Source organism: Choloepus didactylus, chromosome X (genome assembly GCF_015220235.1).
Source record: "Choloepus didactylus isolate mChoDid1 chromosome X, mChoDid1.pri, whole genome shotgun sequence".
NCBI classification, from domain to species: Eukaryota; Metazoa; Chordata; class Mammalia; order Pilosa; family Megalonychidae; genus Choloepus; species Choloepus didactylus.
This window is the reverse complement of record NC_051334.1, coordinates 19614861-19633298: the sequence shown is the minus strand read 5'-3', so window position 1 is coordinate 19633298 and position 18438 is coordinate 19614861. Positions and strand designations below refer to the sequence as shown.

General features: G+C 33.8%; 1 protein-coding gene and 1 pseudogene across 1 annotated transcript in view; both read right to left on the bottom strand.

The window, feature by feature from the left end:
- Nucleotides 1-18438, bottom strand: part of CNKSR2 (connector enhancer of kinase suppressor of Ras 2) — a 308883-nt gene that overhangs the window by 60826 nt on the left and 229619 nt on the right. The window contains 5 exon segments of the mRNA XM_037821616.1: nucleotides 2286-2353; nucleotides 7961-8032; nucleotides 8306-8379; nucleotides 10663-10835; nucleotides 11260-11308. Of these exon segments, the coding sequence (XP_037677544.1) occupies nucleotides 2286-2353; nucleotides 7961-8032; nucleotides 8306-8379; nucleotides 10663-10835; nucleotides 11260-11308 (436 nt within the window).
- LOC119522910 lies at nucleotides 15029-16486 on the bottom strand (annotated as a pseudogene).

Genomic DNA, 18438 nt, shown 5'->3' with positions numbered 1-18438 from the left:
AGCAGGATTTGTGTTAATTCTTTGAATGTTTGGTAGAATTCACCAGTGAAGTCGTCTGGTCCCGGGCTTTTCTTTGTTGGAGGTTTTTTGTTTTTTTTTTTAACTACTGATTCAATCTGTTTATTTGTTATTGGACTGTTAAGATCTTCTATTTGTTCTTGAGTCAGTGTAGATAGTTTGTGTGCTTCTAGGACTTCGTGCATTTCATCTAGGTCATTTAATTTGTTGGCACACAATGTTCATAGTATCCTCTTAAAATCTTGTTTATTTCTGTGTAGTCAGTAGTAATGTCCTCCTTTTTAAAATTTCCATTTCATTTACCACTGCTTTAATTTTTATTTCCTTCCTTCTGCTTGCTTTGGTTTTAGTTCGCTCTTCCATTTCTAGTTCCTCCAGGTGTGAGGTCAGGTCTGTGATTTGAGCTCTTTATTCCTTTTTTTTTTTCCTTTCTTCCTTTTTAATGTAATTATTTACAGCTATAAGTTTCCCTCTAAGCATCACCTTAACTATATCCCACAAGTTTTGATATGTTGTTTTTGTTTTCATTTACTCAAGATATTTCCTGATTTGCCCTGTGATGTCTTCTTTGACCACTGATCATTTGAGTGTATTGTTTAATTCCATATATTTGTGCATTTTTTCAGTTCTCCCTCTGTTATTGATATCTAGTTTCTTTCCATTTTGGTCAGAGAAGATGCTTTGAATAATTTCAATCTTCAAAAAAACTTATGAGACTTGTTTATACCACTACCAACTTTAAATCAGACTAACTGGTCACTTTGTCCAGCAAGCATTTACTCATCCCCACTTCCTTCTCAGGCTTTTAAAAAATTTTAAACTATGTATCCATTTAGTATTTTTTTTAATCAGCTGCATACTATGTACAAATTAATACTCATTTACTTTTATTTTGCTCTAATTTTTCTCAAGCAATTTCAAGTGTATATTTTGGAGGTCCTTATCAAGAAAAGAAACTCCCATTGTCAGGGAACATATTTTGCTATTTCTTTTAAATCTTCCTGCCCTTCCTCATTCTGCCAGCCACCCCCACCCATGGCTGTAAACCAGGGGTTGGTAAGCTATAGCATATAGGCCAGATGTATCCCTCCACCTGTTTTTATATGCCTGGTGGGCAAAGAACATTTTTTAAATGGTTGAAAAAAAATCAAAAGAAGAATATTTCTCTACACATGAAAATTATATGAAATTCAAATTTCAGTGTCCATAAATAAAGTTTTATTGAAACACGGCCACACTCACTCATGCATTGTCTACGGTTGCTTCTGCACTACAATAGCAGAGTTGAGTAGTTGTGACAGTGATTGTACAGCCTACAAAGCTCAAAATATTTACTATTTGGCCCTTTACAGAAAATGTTTGCTGACCCCTGTCCTAAATATGTGTTGACAGATTGGGTTTGGGATATTGTTCTCTTTTTTAGACCTCAATAGCCTTTAGTTTTTAGGTGTTCTTCAAATGTTTTTGCTGAGATTTTACTATAAGTCTGAGAGAAAACTGAAGGTTTTTAGAATCTGCCCATCAAAAACTGGCTATACTTACTGGAGACAGAACTATGAATATGTTTATGTTTCTATGTGTATTAACCTGTGGAATTCTTTTAACTTTAGGCTCTCTCAAATAATTTCAAAAAACAACTTAAGATTCCAAGAAAGGTAGAGCAAACACTCTTTGGGAAACATGAAGCCACCTCAGAATGGTGACCACAGCTTTCATTATTACTAAGATTTCAATTCTGTATCTTGGTGCTTCATAAATCTTAGGTCACTAACGAGGCAAATTCCATAAGATCACCGAGTTACATTGTAACAGAACATAACCAAATGAGATAATTTAAGGAAGAAGGATCATTCATCTGAGCTCTTTGCCTACAAGGTCACTTACATGAGTATGAAATTGCTAAACAGTAAAAAACAATCTACTGCCAAGGACTTGGACTTGGGTTAATATCCAGGACCAACTATAGGCTTTTCAATTTAAAAAAATGTTTCCCCATAGGAAATAGACTAGATGAGAGAGCATAAACAGAAGAGAACTCCGCATTAGCTGCTCCAAAAATTTGAGTTCATTCTCTATCTGTGTAATTTACTAGACCTTATCTTTAAAGATGCTATGATCTGGATAAAAAGAGCCCAGAAGAAAAATAACCAAAATGAATGACATATACATTTTCTCTCAGGTGATAGCAGTGAAATGAATCCTGTATAGGACAACTACAAGAAAAGAAGTATAACACATATGTGAAAAAAAAAAAAGTGTTCTTTTACCTTGTTCTTGCTTAATCCTCTCTCTTTCTGCATACCCTGCAGTCAGCATATTAATTCTGTTAAGCCACCTGAAAACACAAATATTCAAATCAGTAACATTTCAAGTTAATTTCTTCCACTGTACTCTTTGGAAATATTTATTTTAAGATGTTTAAGAATATGTGGAATATTATCTACATATAAGATGTGTTCTTTACTACTCTTGAAACATAGAGTCTTCAATGAGGTATAATTCCCTGCAGTACAAATCACTCCCACACCAAAGATGCTATTTCAATAGAAAAGCCTTGGGCAAAGCTGTTCAATATCTGTTAAAGGGTTTTGAGATGATCAAAGCCCCATTAAGTCTGTTACTCCAAATAGTCCTGGCTGTTGTGTTTCTTCAAAACAAATGCTCCTTTAGAGATAAGGTCCAGCAATATGAGTTCTAATCTGTCCAGAAATGGGAAAAAGTTATGAAACATGCCAGTCAAAATAATAGTTTTACTATAAAATAAAAGTCTTGATGAAGCTCATTTAGGTTTAATGGTACAGGGGAACACCATCTCAGGAGTACTTCATAAACTTGTCTCTAAATACTAACGGTATTATGTTTTTCAAAAACAGAAAGAGCATATACAATTTTAACCTCTGCTGAGTTCCTGAAAATTTATTACCATGAGCAATAATAACTTAAAACTAAATTGTAGACCTTCTTTTTTTTTTTCTGCAGTAGTGCTACTGCCAATGCAGGGACTGCCTAAAGCAAAGTATGGTTTCAATCTACTTCTATGGTTCCACAGGACTTTCCCTGTTCTCCTTATTCTAACTATTCTCATTGCATCAGATTATGAAACCACAAAATCTTTAAACTAACATGACAATCTCCCATTAGTAAATCCTAAACTATGATCCAAATACTACTCCAAATCAAATATTAGGGATGAACTCACCTTCCAATCTAGCCTGGGTAAGTTTGGAATCACTAGCACATTTAACATCATTGAATTATGGAATAAGATATCTAGACATATTTTTTAGAAAAAGTTGTGTTTGAAAACTTTTTCTCCTGAGATAGTATTATCTCCTGTCAAGTGAAAGATGACCTTCTTTCAAGTGACTCATATACGTCATCATTTACACAAGTGGTGCTAACTGTGCATCAGATTTAGAGTATCTTGAAGAGGGAGGAAAGTTGTATCTAATAGACAAAATAAAATTTATGGAAATTTAAACTGTAATTTGAAGAATAAGTCATGTAAAATCCAACTTTATTTTGACAAAACATACAATGTAACTATCATGTTTTAAGTATATTTTGGAAGTGAATAAGGGGCTACAGTGGAAATAGAATAAAATAAAGATTTATCAAATGAATTCTATAGCATGGTATACACACATGCACTCTAGAAAATTATAAACCACAAGTCAAGAAGTCAACTTCAAGACAAACCACCTTGAAAAAGTGACTCTAATCATTAGTAAAAGGTCAAAATTAAAATCTAGTCTATAGCTCATTTGTAGGGAGAAAGGAGTTGAATTTGTACTACAAGGCCAACCTTAGCACTCTTGAGAAAGATTGGCTTGGTGGTTTTCGGGTGAAGACTTTAATAATACCATTAAAAGAACAGTTATTGTAGATTTTTTTTCATGGCTAACTGTTGCTTGTAAAAGATATAAAGTAGTGCTTAACACTGGGATGCTGTGATCACAAAGACTTTTCAAACAGAAATGATACAGGATAGAAAGGAAAAGAGACAACTGAAGAAAAATGCTCAAAAAATCAATTTACTATATGAAATTTTTAAAAAATATCCTTTCTAATCTAGATGTTAATAACAACAAGGTCATATTAGCTTTACTCAGAAAATCAGGAAATCTGTACTATAATTCAAAATTAGAATATACTGTTAAAAATCATGGTTTGAAAGTTGCCACAGTCTATCATCGAATTTTAATCCAGTGCCTTGTATTTACTACTTTTTTTTTTTACATCAATGAAATTTCATTGTGTTAGAGGTCTAAAGAACAATGAGACTAAGGCGGCTTATTCAGTTTTTCAATTCAACATTTATTAAGTGCTTTCTATGTGCTGAGCAATGAGCTATGTTTTAGGGATACAGAAATGAATAAGATATAGTTCTTGCCTTCAACAAGCTCCAGAATTGCTGAATTTCTTAAGGTATTTGAAAGTTTAAACTACTTTTAGGAAGAAAAATTCTGTTCATAGCCAAAGCTCTTCAGAAAGTGTGTAGATCAACTCAGACCACTGTGTATAGCCATGAAAGGCTGAGCACTATACAATGGTTGGTGCTGCCTTAGACAAACTTGTTGTAAAGGCTTTAGCTAGAAGATGTCTACCTATATACTTGCTACAACTATGATTTGGTGTTTATAGGCTATTATGAACAGCAGATATATTCAAGAAATATTTTTTGAGAGCCTACATACGTGCCAGATAATATTCTAGGCAATGAGGATACAGAGATAAACAAAACTAAATGTCTGCCTTCATGATGTTCATATTTAGTGAGAGATAGAAAATAAATAGGAATACAAATAAATATTTGTCAAGTAGTAGCATATATACCAAGCTAAATAAAAAGGTAGAATGTCAAAGGTGCTGGGGGATGGGAGAAGACGATTTTAGATAAGGTAGTCAGGGACACAAGTATTGAACTTAGAACCTTTTCCAAAATATTCATAGGGGCATTCTATGTATATAGTGCCTTAGATTATCACTGATGCTTTAAAACATGAAAACACAGGTAAGGAGATACTGGGCCTACAATGAACACTGTAATGAAGATGTCAATAACTGACATAGAATAATGTACTGAGATGGAAATACTAGTAAGAACCATGAACAAAATGTATTAAATAATAATCAAATAGAAACAATCATAAGAACATATGAGTTAATATGGTAAGGAATATGTAGATGAAACATTCAGTAAATAAGTCTCAGAATACTTGAGAAACATGTTATTTTGTTTTCTCCTCACAGATTTCACACAGAAGAATTTTTTTTTTTTAAATGTTTCAATGCTCATTTTTGAGAAGGAAACAGATGGATGGTGGTGGGCTGCCCAAAAGTGTTTTTGCAAACTATTACCTCATAATCAAGCTTATGGCTGCTCAAAAAAGAAAGTGAGATTTTAATATTATTTGCATACATATGTATATATACATATATTATATGTATGTATATTATAGGTATATATATTATATATATATGCTCAGATTTTATGGAAGAAAATTAAATATAAGGATTACTTTTTCATTCTAATTATTAAATCCTGTTAGTGACACAATATTTTTTTAAATATGGAAGAGAAAAATATACTTCTCCATACCATGGAATATATTCATAAAAAGAAAAGATAATAATGCTTAAGACAAATTATAAAATAATCAAATAAAGTATATATTTACTGTAATTATAATTATTTTGTAAATATATAATCTTTTGAAGACTTAGGTACATACCTTTAACTGTCAGGTGAATGAACAAAGGTGTAAGAGGATGTTTATTTCCATCACTAATTCTCTGCAAATATTTCTAGCATTGACTCTTCCCCCCTTTTATTAACAAGTAACATATTTTTTAAAAACCTGCCTATTGAAAATAGACATCAGGCATATAATTATTAAAAAAAGAAAAAAAAAACAAAGCAAAATAATAAAAGCCTAATATAATTAAATTTTTAAAAAACTTCCAGTATTTTAGGAACATTTAATTCTAAAAGTTGTAGTGCACCACAGCAAGGCTTACATAAAACAGCATTCTTAAATGTGGGATGTGAAGATGATGTTTTAGATCAGATTGTTTTTTTCTTTAACCTACTGCTTAGAAAAAGCAGCAAAATGAAACTCACGGGTTTGCTTTAGCTTCTTCTAGGATATCCTGAACCAGATAAATCCACAGAAGTATTAGGGAAGCGTAGTAATGACATAAGCACATCTTTGAAACTACTGCTAACACTGGGTAGGGAATGGAGACTAAGAATGGTTTCATAGTTCAAAAAATACATTTTCAAATAAGCCATTTTATAATATTAAAAAGACCCTGATTAGCACATATCATATGATTAAATTATGGTAATTTTTAGAGGGAGGTGACTGTTCCAGTGTATCCATCTTGTAAGATAGGATATGTGCTTATTTTCAGTCTGGTCAGTTTGGTCATGACGTAAACCCTTTATATTTATCCCAAGGGCAATGAGTTCAGCATGTGGCAAATTGAATAGTGAATAACTTAGCACAGTAGGATCATAAAGTAATTAAAACACAAAATAGAATATCACTATACCACCATGTGCATGTGAATAAGCATGTTATGTTAAGGAGGAAAAGCGCTCCAAATTTCGATTGCTAAGTGTGAAATTTCAAGAATGTAAGTTATATAAATCAAGAGACGATTATGTAAATACATGAAAGGCTTAGTTCCCTTAATACTAATAAGAGATTTAACCAAGTATTCTTAACACCTTTCTTTGCCATTTTCTTGTATTCACATCCTTGCTTTGAAAAAGCTATGTCTGTACTCTCAGGTGTCAAAGAATAAGATTATTTATAAAAGCACATTAGTGTTCATTAAGTGTTTTTAAGCACATTTATGAAGCTACATAATTTTGTGATTAAAAATATCTTGATACTGATTTTTTAAGTATATAAAAGGAATATATATTGATAACAAATATTATATAGCACTTACAATTTAGGAGGCATTGTTCTAAGCTCTTTATGTGTGCTAATTACTCCTTCGAAGGTCCTACATGATAGGGATGGTTGTTATTCCCACTTTAAAGAAGGGACAACCACCAGCATGGAGAAGTTAAGTTCCTTGCCCAAGGTCTCACAGCAAGTAAGTGGCAGAACTGGGATTTGAACAATCTGGTTCCAAAGTCCATGCTCTTGACCACTGTGCTATGCTGCCTGTCTCTAACTGTAGGCAATGTATACACATAATAAGCACTGCCATCTTAAGTATGTAAAGGGAATATTTTTGAATCTTAAACCTAATTTCTACAATTTCAGAAAAGGGAGAGTGAAAAGAAAAGGAAAAGGAAGGAAAGCGCAAATTCATAAAAGTTAAAGAGTTAAAGCTGAATGTGGCAGATGATGGGAAAAATATATCTATATCTCTGTCTGTTCATCCATCCATCCATCTATATTTAGGTTTTCCCTGAGCGACCAAATAACCATGTAGCCATCTAATCACTTGGCTGTACAGACAGACCTGTCCAGTGATAGATGAAAGGTGATAGAAAGAAATTCTGATTTTGCTTGGCCATGAATTATTGAGATGGATGTTCTGTCATAAATACTTAGCACTTGAAAGGATCAGTTTTTTGGTGGACATCTTTTTTTCAGATCTGGGAATATAATTTTAAGACATATTCTTGAAATGGATTTAAAATAATCTCTCTTTTGCCATAGATTTTTTGGGGCCTATATATGGATTCTGGCACATTTTTGGTAAACTTGACAAACAGTCAATGACATTATTTTTACTTTTTAAATGCCATTCTTTAAATAAGGTATAGCTGCATGGAGCTATAGCTGGGTCCATTTTATTTTTAAACTGATAGAACTAGAAAAGTCAGTGACATTATTCTCTAAGCATCAATGTGGAAAACTTAGAATTCTAAGCCTGACTTTCTAAATACTTTGAAATTTAAGTAACACTTTACCTGTTCATATCATCAAGATGTTCAGCAGCAAAATAAAAGCTTTTGATTTTAGGGTGACAGGCTTTGAATGCACTGCAAAAGGAAACAAAGTACATTTATTTTCTTTCAAATCGCAAAATAAGTTGGAACCCAATAATTTTTTATGGGTAAAATTACCTCAACATCTAACCTGAGTTCACATATGCAATGCTTCTACCATGATAGGAATCAGTAAACAATTCTGCCTAGAAAGTTGCTTTCTTATAACCTCAATTTGAAAGCATTAGACAAGTATCCTGTAATTTAAAAGTCAGAAATTAAAAAACCCTTCCCTTCTCACCCTCTCCCCAAATAAAATCAACTTACTATTTCTTACGGCATTCACTGGCTCTATCAATTTTAAATTCAGGCAGACTGATGAATCCTTCTGCTTTTTCATCCTAAAGAGGCAAAACTCTTGTTTAGGGCATTATATTGAAAGGTCCGAAGCTGAAGATACTATATAGCTATGCCTTAAATATCTATACTAATAGATCTGTTCATTTAATTCCTTAAATTTGACATTTTAGAGATTAGAATTTTACTTCTACCAGCTGCATTTCTTTAAAATTGAAGGCATATTTTGAGTACTTAGAATACTACAAATTAAAATATGCACAGAACTTCTAAAAAATCCTTTTTATAATAAATGAGGATAGAAAACTCTTTAATTGTCTAAGTGAAACATGTTATGAAATAAGAGGTCAACTTGATCTTCAAATATCTGACATGGGGTAAATGCTATATGTATAAAGGTCATTTTTCACTTGGAAAATTTAATGAAACCCATAAAATCCTCCTTTCTCTAATGCTGGATGGGAAAAACAAGATAGGAGAATTATCCAAAATCTTACATTAGATACAAGTTATCCCAACTAGGCTAAGACTATCCCTGGCTAAACTGTTAATTGTTGTGTCCGTTCTCATGTTCATGACCAAGCTCAGACTTTAACTCTCTGAAAATTTTATTAGATATGTGCTATACCAGTCCATAGTTCCTATATATCAGTTCAAATGAGATTACACCCCCATCCATATATGTAAGACTTCTTAGAATGTGAAGCTTCTATGCAAACTTATTAATAAACATTTGATGCTACTGCTAGTGGTTGAAATGTGTATGTTATGAAAAAGAGCAGTATTAAACATTCTCAATATATATATATTTCTCTGCAATATATTTTTCCTTCCAATTTTGGAGCAATAAAAAAAAAATGTCCACAGTTTTTTATCATTCAAACTTGGAAAGATAGGATATAGGCCAGCATATAGCAGACAAATCTAAAGTGACTTTACAATAAACAGAAGCATAGAGACACTATATATTGGTGCTCCTTGATTAGTATCTACAAATATTTCATAAATATCGATTAAATGAAAATGTAGGTTAAATTACTCTTTGTTTACTATAATGAAAATAAGAGACATTTAGTGAAATGGAGGGTTTTCTAGGCAATTGTATGATTACCACAAAGAAAGGTACAGAGAACAAACAATATTTCTATATAGATAATAGACATTTATGTTAAAGAGCAAAACATTAATTCAAAATTTTACAAATGAAACAAGGTCAATCAGAAAAAATATTACTAACAGCTTATGTTTATTGAGCACTTAGTATGTGCCAGTCATCATTCTAAGTGGGCTTTACATACATTGATTTATTTAATCCACATGTCAGCTCAGTGAGATAGGCATTATTATTACTCTCATTTTGCAGATGAAGGAAATGAGGCACAGTAAGTGAAGTGGTGTAATTTCTCAGTTTATTCTATTAACCATAATATAACATAACAAAACAACACAACATAACAACCTGTCTGGGGAACATAAAAGTCTCAAGATATTGTAAGTTATAATCATAAATGTAATAATATTGCTAAATTATATTTCAAAAATTAATCTCCAAATGCAAATTGATGAATAGCTTAATTTCATAGCATTAATATAAGACTATTCAGCCGGCATACTGTATTAAGCCATTTACGCTTTTTGATAAAACAAGTAACAGTACAAATTATTGTTTTAAAATAAAAATGAATAAGGTGACCTGATAGATGGCTATGGCAAAGGAATCAAAGCAAATGTAGAGTCAAGGGAATATCAACAAATATCTGTTGTGAAATGTGATAGGTTGTGATAGGATGGTTCTGGATATAAATCTGATGTACTGCAAATAAAATAGGAAATCATAAGAACAATTCAGTTATATTATATACATTTTCCCCCAATTGGGCCAAATGAAATGAATACTTAACAGATTTTTAAAACCAGTCAACTAGTTTTTTCTTTTCTTTTCTTTTTTTTTTTTTAAGAAAAACTGAAATAAATTCAGGTGATATTAATTTACTCAAATGACTAAAAAAACAACCCCCCCCAAAATTTGAAACTTTGAACTAAAAAAAGACATTTAAAATCTATATCAAATTTCTACGAATAATCCTTTTAGTCAGGCTATTGCTTAAATTAGCTTGGTATTTTACCTTATCTGTGCTTCAGATATGTTACTATATCAGAACCCAAAAATGCAACCATTTTAAGAGGGCAGACTGAAAAGTAATTAGCAGAAGTTTCCTAAATTAGCCTTAAGGTTATTATATAATTTTCAAGTATGTCTCAAAATGGCGATTCTTTTGGTTAAAGATAGAAAATCGATGAGAAAACAAAATGTGCTTATTTCTTACCTCCTCATTAATATACCAATATAGGGATGCATCCTTTAGGACAAACCAATATTTCTTCCATTTCTGTGAAAAATAACTCTTAGCATCTTTCTTTTTCCATAGCCAGCCCTCACAGTCACCACGGCCAAGATCTTTACAAGAAATTCGTCTTTTGCTCTTGCCTGCTATAGGACCTAAAGATAACAATGGGTGAAAATACTCTATAAATTTTATACAAGTTATGAAGTTAGAAGCTTAATCTATAAATGACAAAAATAAGTCTGGAAATTTAACAACTCCAAAATCATATTTTCAAATCGTATCAGAATAGAAAAATATGGAAATCTTTAACACTTCTTACACCACACAAGTGACACACAACTTTATCAGGAATGTGTAGTTCTAGTCTCAAAACTTGTTGAGGCCATTTGCTGCAAAGGGTGTCTTGTATCATAATTGAACTGAAGGAGAATTTGGTCTTGGCAGTTCTTATACTAGGGAGTTGTGTTCTTCCAAACCACACTGGGTTCAGACAAGAAAGCTATGAGGGGAGTGTGTTGGTGATTATCATAGTACAAAATAAGCAGGCAGATGTTTCATTTACTTTCCTTTTCTTACCTTTGTTTTTCTTCTTTGATTTGTGCTGCAGAGAGGACTGCTGAAATGTCTGAAATCAAAGATAGAAAAGAATGTTATCTGATCCTCAGGGTGCCATCCAGAGTGCCAGTATGCTGGATCGGACTCTCAAAAGCCAATCAATGACTAAGACACTGGTCAGAGAAAGAATTTTCTTTTTCCAAAGCCTCAAAATAAATTCACATACATCATGTCACTCAACTTTCTCATCTCTTTGTGAAGGAAGAGAATATATTATATTTGTTTTGTAGGCAGACTAATACGTGCACAAAGCATTGGTGAAACTACGGGCTGTTATTATAAGCATAGTACTTATAATTTGTACCTTTTTAAGGGGTTTATAGTGCTTTCTCAGACAATATCCCATTTTATTCTTATGAAGTAGGCAGGCAAATATGACAACCCCTTGTTTCTTTGAAGTTCATGGTATTACATAAATCACTATCACCTTCTGATCTCCTGTGCACTTCCCCTCAGTCACTAAATATTTCAGCACTTGCATCAACATTTTCTTCTCACCTCTACTTCTGTCACTGTTATTGGTGAGTAATCTTTGTGTAGATTAAGTCAGCACTTTGGCTCCTTAGTACCTCACCTCCAGTGATCTTCACCTTCCACCCCTCAGCTATCAACCACCCCTCGACTATATGTTTGATATCTTAAACATGCTCTGACCATTGCCGCCAATACCTCTGATTTATGTAGTTCAATACTCCCATCCCGTCAATTTTTAAAAAATCTTCATTGAGGCATCTGATTCATTAACCCTAGTATCCTTTTGTGCCTGTATTCCCCAACTTACACAGCTTGGTTTCCAAAGGACATCATTATTAATGATTTCATGAATCATACTTGCCTAGGTAAACAACCACTTTAGCTAAACCCACCTATCTGTTACTCCAAGCTAAGTATCTGAACAACAGTGTAATGTATCTGGAGAAATAACCACAATTGTATTGACTGGTCTAACTTTCAATTAATAACGATAAAACATTGTTTCCAGTCTACTATGTTAGATTGTTCACGGATGTAATAAGATTAATTATGTGATTAGCTAGCTAACAGAGAATAGTGACAGCTTGTATAATTTTAATTCCCAGATATTCCTTCATAATGAATTTTAGGCAACACTTTTCTTCACAAAAGTGTGTTTGTAAGGGGCAACTAGATTTTGTTTACATAAAATTCACTGATCTCAGTTTTATACAATAAATTCAGATTTTGTGACAGATTTTATAATTTATTATCTTTACCCATAACAACACAGGCTAGTGTTCTTAAGTATAGTTAATTTACATAGTTATTTTCCCTAAAGTGTTTGGCTGTAAAATTACTGATTGGAAATTTTTTCTTTCGTGTTTTTACAAGCAATCATTATAATTTTAAAGCTTACTATTTTGAAAACTAACAAAGAAGGGGGTGGTTTGTTCTTAGGAAGCTACTTGGATAGCAGACAGAGACATCACAAAAGAACTGAGTTATATAATGTACCTCCTATGTTTTTGCATGATATTCTATTGCTGAGAACCTGCAGATGTACTTAAAAAATCTACACAAAAACATAGTTTATGCTCTCCAGGTTTTCCTTTAAACAGGCTTATCCCTTGTTTCTCCATGAATATATTCTCACAAAGATCTTAATTGCAGAGTATAGTCAGTGTACATATTGTTGAAACCTGAGAACTCCTGGGCACTCTAGAGATATACTCATCATTCAAGGAAGCAAAGCCTTAGATGTCTTTTGAAGATTCTGTAAATTTTACAATGGAATTCTCTTAAGAGAAATTTCATTATTTTGCAATGTGAATTGGCGTTTTCTAAAATGAAAAAAGGTTAATTGAATTGTAAAGTGTTTGAAATGGGAAAAACAATTAAAACTACAGTTAAGGAAATAGGTCTCTGTGTTGAAAAGAGTTAATAGAGCAGGCCTGAGGCTGCTGTGCCTGCTTGCAAGGTTGGCCCTTGGTTGTCATCTGGGAACTTGACTGGTGAACAGTTCCCTATTCTGATAAGAAACTTTCCCTAAGTGACAAAACCTTTTGCCTGCTAGGGACACTGAACACGTGCTTTCCTGCTGGGAGTCTGGAATTTTAGTAGTTGCCAGGCAGAGGGTGTCAACATGACCAATTCAGAATAAAAACCTTGGGCGCTGAGTCTCTAATGGGCTTCCCTGGAAACTACAAATGTGACTGCATTTTTTTTATTCTGGGGGCAGAAGGCTCTTTGTGTGATCCATCATGGGAGAGAGAATATAGGAAATCTGCATACGGATTTCTCCAGTTTCTACCAGTGATTTTCCTTACTGATACAGCTGTATATTTTTGCTGCGTCACTATAATAAATCTTATCTGTGAGTACATATTGAGACCTGTGAGTCCTTCTAGCAAAACACCAGACATTTGGATGGACTTGGGGACATCAGAAACAGCCTCGTATTCAAAAGATCCCTTAAAAACTTATATTAGAAACTGTTCATTATTCATACACATAAATAGGCTACTGACAATGAAGGTTTCCTCATGTTATCAGCAACTGTGTTATTAACCACCCCTCAGGTGCAAATTTCTGTCTAGTCTTTTATAGTAGTACTGATGGAATTATTCATTCTGATTGTCAGAAATTTATTGGTATCAATTTTTGTTGGTTTCTAAGGATATTATGCAAAATTTAATAAGAGCAAGATATTAAGAATGGACTCTCAGCTATAATGGATAACACAGCAGATCATATATGGTGCCATTAATTAAAAAAAAAATGAGACCTGGAATCTTTGAATTCATGATGATGAATGTTTTTCTCACAAGATTGAAAATTCATAATACATTTTTGTTATTAGCTTCAGCTTACCCATCTTCAGGATTCATGCTAAAGTAAGTAAATCCTTTAGAACTTCTTTCGTAGCAGTCTGTGAGTGGCAAACTCTTCTAAATTTTTATGTTTGGAAATATATTTTTCCTTTATGCTTGAATGATAGCTTAGCTGGGTATAGAATTCTGAGTTGAAAATAATTTTTTCTCAGCATTTTGAGCACATTATTTTCTTCTGGTCTTTATTGTTGTTGTTTTTAACTTAAATTGACATTCTTTATTTTATCTGTCAAGTCCTTAGAAAATATAATTTGCCTTTATTTGATACACACCTATAGGTGCTTTTCAATAACACCACAGAATCATGAAGACTTGCAGTTATTAGTGTTTTGTAGTGATTAAAATGATGTTCAAATAATTAACAACTTACTTCATCGAAATACTTAAAAGACTATTCTGGGGAGTATTTGAAAGCTCTGTTTATAAATAATGATTGATATATTTAGAATGTTTTTGGTGCTGAAGATAAACATTTCTTATATAAAACATTGTTTTAATACATTGCTCTGCTAACAAGGCTAGTTAGATATATTTCTAAGACTAAAGAATAAAGCTTTATCTTCATACTTATTTTATTCCTAGAAGTTTTATCAATGAAGAACTCTGTACCCAACAAGAAGAAACAAGCATATTGTGAGTGACATTCTGTAGGAAAAGCAAAAAAGAGCTTCAATAAAAGAAACTAGATAACTGCATTATAAATTCTTTATACAAATAGCCCATTCTAAACAGTAGAATTAAATGCAGACCAATGCTTTTAAAAGTCTGTGTGCCTAGATGGTTATCCCCACACACTAAAAAGAAAAGGAACAATAATAGAGAACACAGTATTTTAAACAATTTTAACAAATTTAACACTTTCAGACATCCACTGGGTTCTCAGATCAGATTGGCAATTGAAATTTCACATCCACCTGGGCTTGCTTGGCTAAGGTCACTATTTCAGAGTTTTACAACCATTTTTAGCAGCTTCATCAAAGTCTCAACAAACAAGAATTTTAAGTCCAGTGTCCATTATCAGGGACTTAGCATCATCAACTTGTGTACCTTGGAACTGCACCACAATAGGTATTTTAATTTCCAGGTCCTTTACTGCCATGACTATGCCCTGTGCAATGACATCACATTGCATGATTCCTTCAAAAATGTTGACCAGAATAGCCTTTACCTTTTTATCTGAAGTGATAAACTTAAATGCCTCAGTCACTTGCTCAACTGTGGCACCATCACCAACATCAAGAAAGTTGGCTGGAGTCCCTCCATGAAGTTTTATTATATCCATGTGGCCATAGTCAAATCAGCACCATTTACCAGAAAGCCTACATTTCCTCCTTCTAGGCCAATGTAGTTGAGATCTGCCTTAGCTGCATTTTTATCCCTTTTATCTTCCTGGGTCCAGTCACATACGTCAAAGATTTCCTTCTGGTGACAGGCTGAATTTGAATCAAAATTGATCTCTGCATCCATACACAGCACAGCTCCATCTGCATCTTCTCCCATTGGATTTATTTCTACCATAGTTGCATCATATTTCAGAAAAATGATGTTTTCTGCTGCAGAATCCATAATATTAGGTGGAAATCCCATCTTCTGTGCAAGCCTCACAGCTTGTTCCTTTTTGATGCCTTCTACAATATCAATATGTTCTTTAATGATTGCCTCAGGAGACTCAGCAGCATCTTCAATGTTGACACCACCTTGAGAACTTTCTATTAAGACAGGACCTTGAAATGACCTTTCCATTGTTATTGCAAAGTAGTATTCTCTCCTGGAAGATCTTTACTCACAGACCAATACTTGATTGCATACTCTACCCTTTTCTCCTGCTTGTTTGGTAATCAACTTTCCCCCAATCATTTGTGAGGAAACAGCTTTTGCTCCTACTGGAGAGAAGAGTATCTTCATTCCTCCTTTGAGGCCACTTTCAAATGTCCCTTTACCTCTACCACCAGCTAAAACCTGTGCCTTTATCACAACATTGTTTGCACCTGAGTTTTTGGCAATTGCATAACCTTCATCTGGTGACTTTGCCACTTGTCCACTGGGAATGGTGACACCAGCTTCTTGCAACAATTCCATACTCTACTCAGGTACTCATGTAGCGAGAGGCTCCTTTGCTGTTGTTGCTGTACTTGGAGTCCACGGTTGTTAAACAATCCAGAACCTCCCAGAATCCCCCATGTGATACCAATCAAAAGCCATGGGTTCTCCGCCCAATGCGCATAACTGCCAATCCATGACACCGAGGTTTCATGTTAGGCATGAAGCAGGAGATGAGATGGCCTATTGGCCTAAAATTCTGTTTCCTGGTCTTTATTGTTGCTGTTAAGATATCTGCCTCTTGACAAATGTCGGCACCTCTCAACTTATGTCTTTCATATTTATCTCTTCATATTTCTGCAGTTTCCAATTTCCTAATTCTCTCTCTGATTGTATACAGTCTAAAGTTTATCTTATCTACAGACTATTTATTTCACTAACTAGATTTTAAATATCCAGGGTGTAAGTTAGTATGGGCTCTTTTAAATATCTGTCCTTGATCTTTCTATTTTTATTTCAAAGTTTATTTTAAAGTTTATTTTAAGGGCTTTTGTGCATTTCCCATAATTTGCATTTAATGAGGAAAGAATCAGCTGATTGTTGGGAAGCATTAGTTTTCTTCAGATGTTTTCGAATTTTAGCTTGAGAGGAAGGTTCTTCCTGAAAGGAAGTTTCTTTATGCACTCATCCCTCCCTGTGTAAGGGTTTTGCTGTTTCTTGCCTCCATTCCTTAGGGACCCTCAGGCAATAACCAGGTCTTTTAAAGGCGGCATGGTTTCCTGTTCCACCCATGCAGTCCAAGAGGGAGAGGTTTGGCCCATGGTTGTGAGTATACATCTTCTTTGCTTCCTGTTGACACCCAGGAATACAGCTTTAAACAAGTCTTAGCCCTAGTCAGTGGTTGTGTCTATATTCAACCTCCTTACTCACAAGGGAGGAAGCTCTCCTTGCCTTCCCAATTGGTTTCACCTAGTGAGTAAACTTTCAGTTTCCTGACAAAGCTGGGGTCCATTTGATTTCTGATACCCATTAGAGTAGAATTCCAGCCCTCTATCTCTTTCTGGATTCAGAGTATAGCAAGTATGTGGCTATAGCTCCTATTTATCCCTGTGCATTTTTGTTCATTTTCTGGTGCTTGGAGACTAGATCTTGTTTTTGATCATGACTATATCCTTTTTGTTTTATTAATGTTTCATTCTTATGCATTTGGGGTAGGGTGTGTGTGTGTGTGTGCACAAGCATATATGTCTTAATTTAAAGCATAAGTTCATAATACTATCAAAAATAGATTCCTTTTGTAGGCATTTGTGAAGGCCAACAACCTTAAAAACTGTATTTTTACTTTATTTCCTAAACCATCATTAATTAAAATCTTTCTAACATCCTCATTAGTACTTTCTGTTTATTGTAGTGAAGTTCTTTGAAACTTCTCTCTAAGAATATTATATAAACTCTGATCTTTAGAAACTTCTGAATTCATATCACCAGGCAGGACTTCTTGGCTGAGCTACAGGCTGTCTAACTCAACAGATTTAATATGTACAAAACTAAGCTCAATGATATCCTTTGCCATGAACCCAATCTGTTCCTCTCCCAGTCTTCTATACCCTAGTAAACGGTAATTCCGGTTTTCCCCCAGTGGTTCCAGTCCAAGATCCTGGAGTCAACCTTAACTCTTCTCTTTCTCTTACAACCCACAGTCAATCTATCAGCAAGTCATTTCAGCTGTCTTCAAAATATATTTACAATAAGACTTTTCCCTTGCCACCTCTATTATCTTGTTGTAAACCACCAGCATCTCTCACCTGGATTACTGAAATGCCTCTATTTTTAATACAGCAACCAGAGTGATCCTGTTAAAATATGATTTGAATTATGCCATTCTTCTATTCAGAACCCTCCAATGGTTTCTCATCTCAGTCTAAATAAATACCCAAATTCTTTTAATGACCTTGAAGGCCCCACATGACCTCATCCCCTTACCTTTGCCTACTATTCCTCCCCTTGCTAATTTGCTCCAGCCACACTTGGTGTTCTAGATGATGCCAAGTATGGTCCCATTTCAGGGCCTTTACCTTTGCTGATCCCTCTGTCTGAAATGTTCTTTGTGTCGATATTGTCATGGCTTACTCCCTTACCTCCTTCAGGTCATAACTCAAGTGTTATAGGCTTCCCTATCTAAAATTGTTACCCCCATTTCCCCCAACACTTCCTGTTCTCTTTCCCTGGTTTATTTCTCTACTTAGCACTTAGC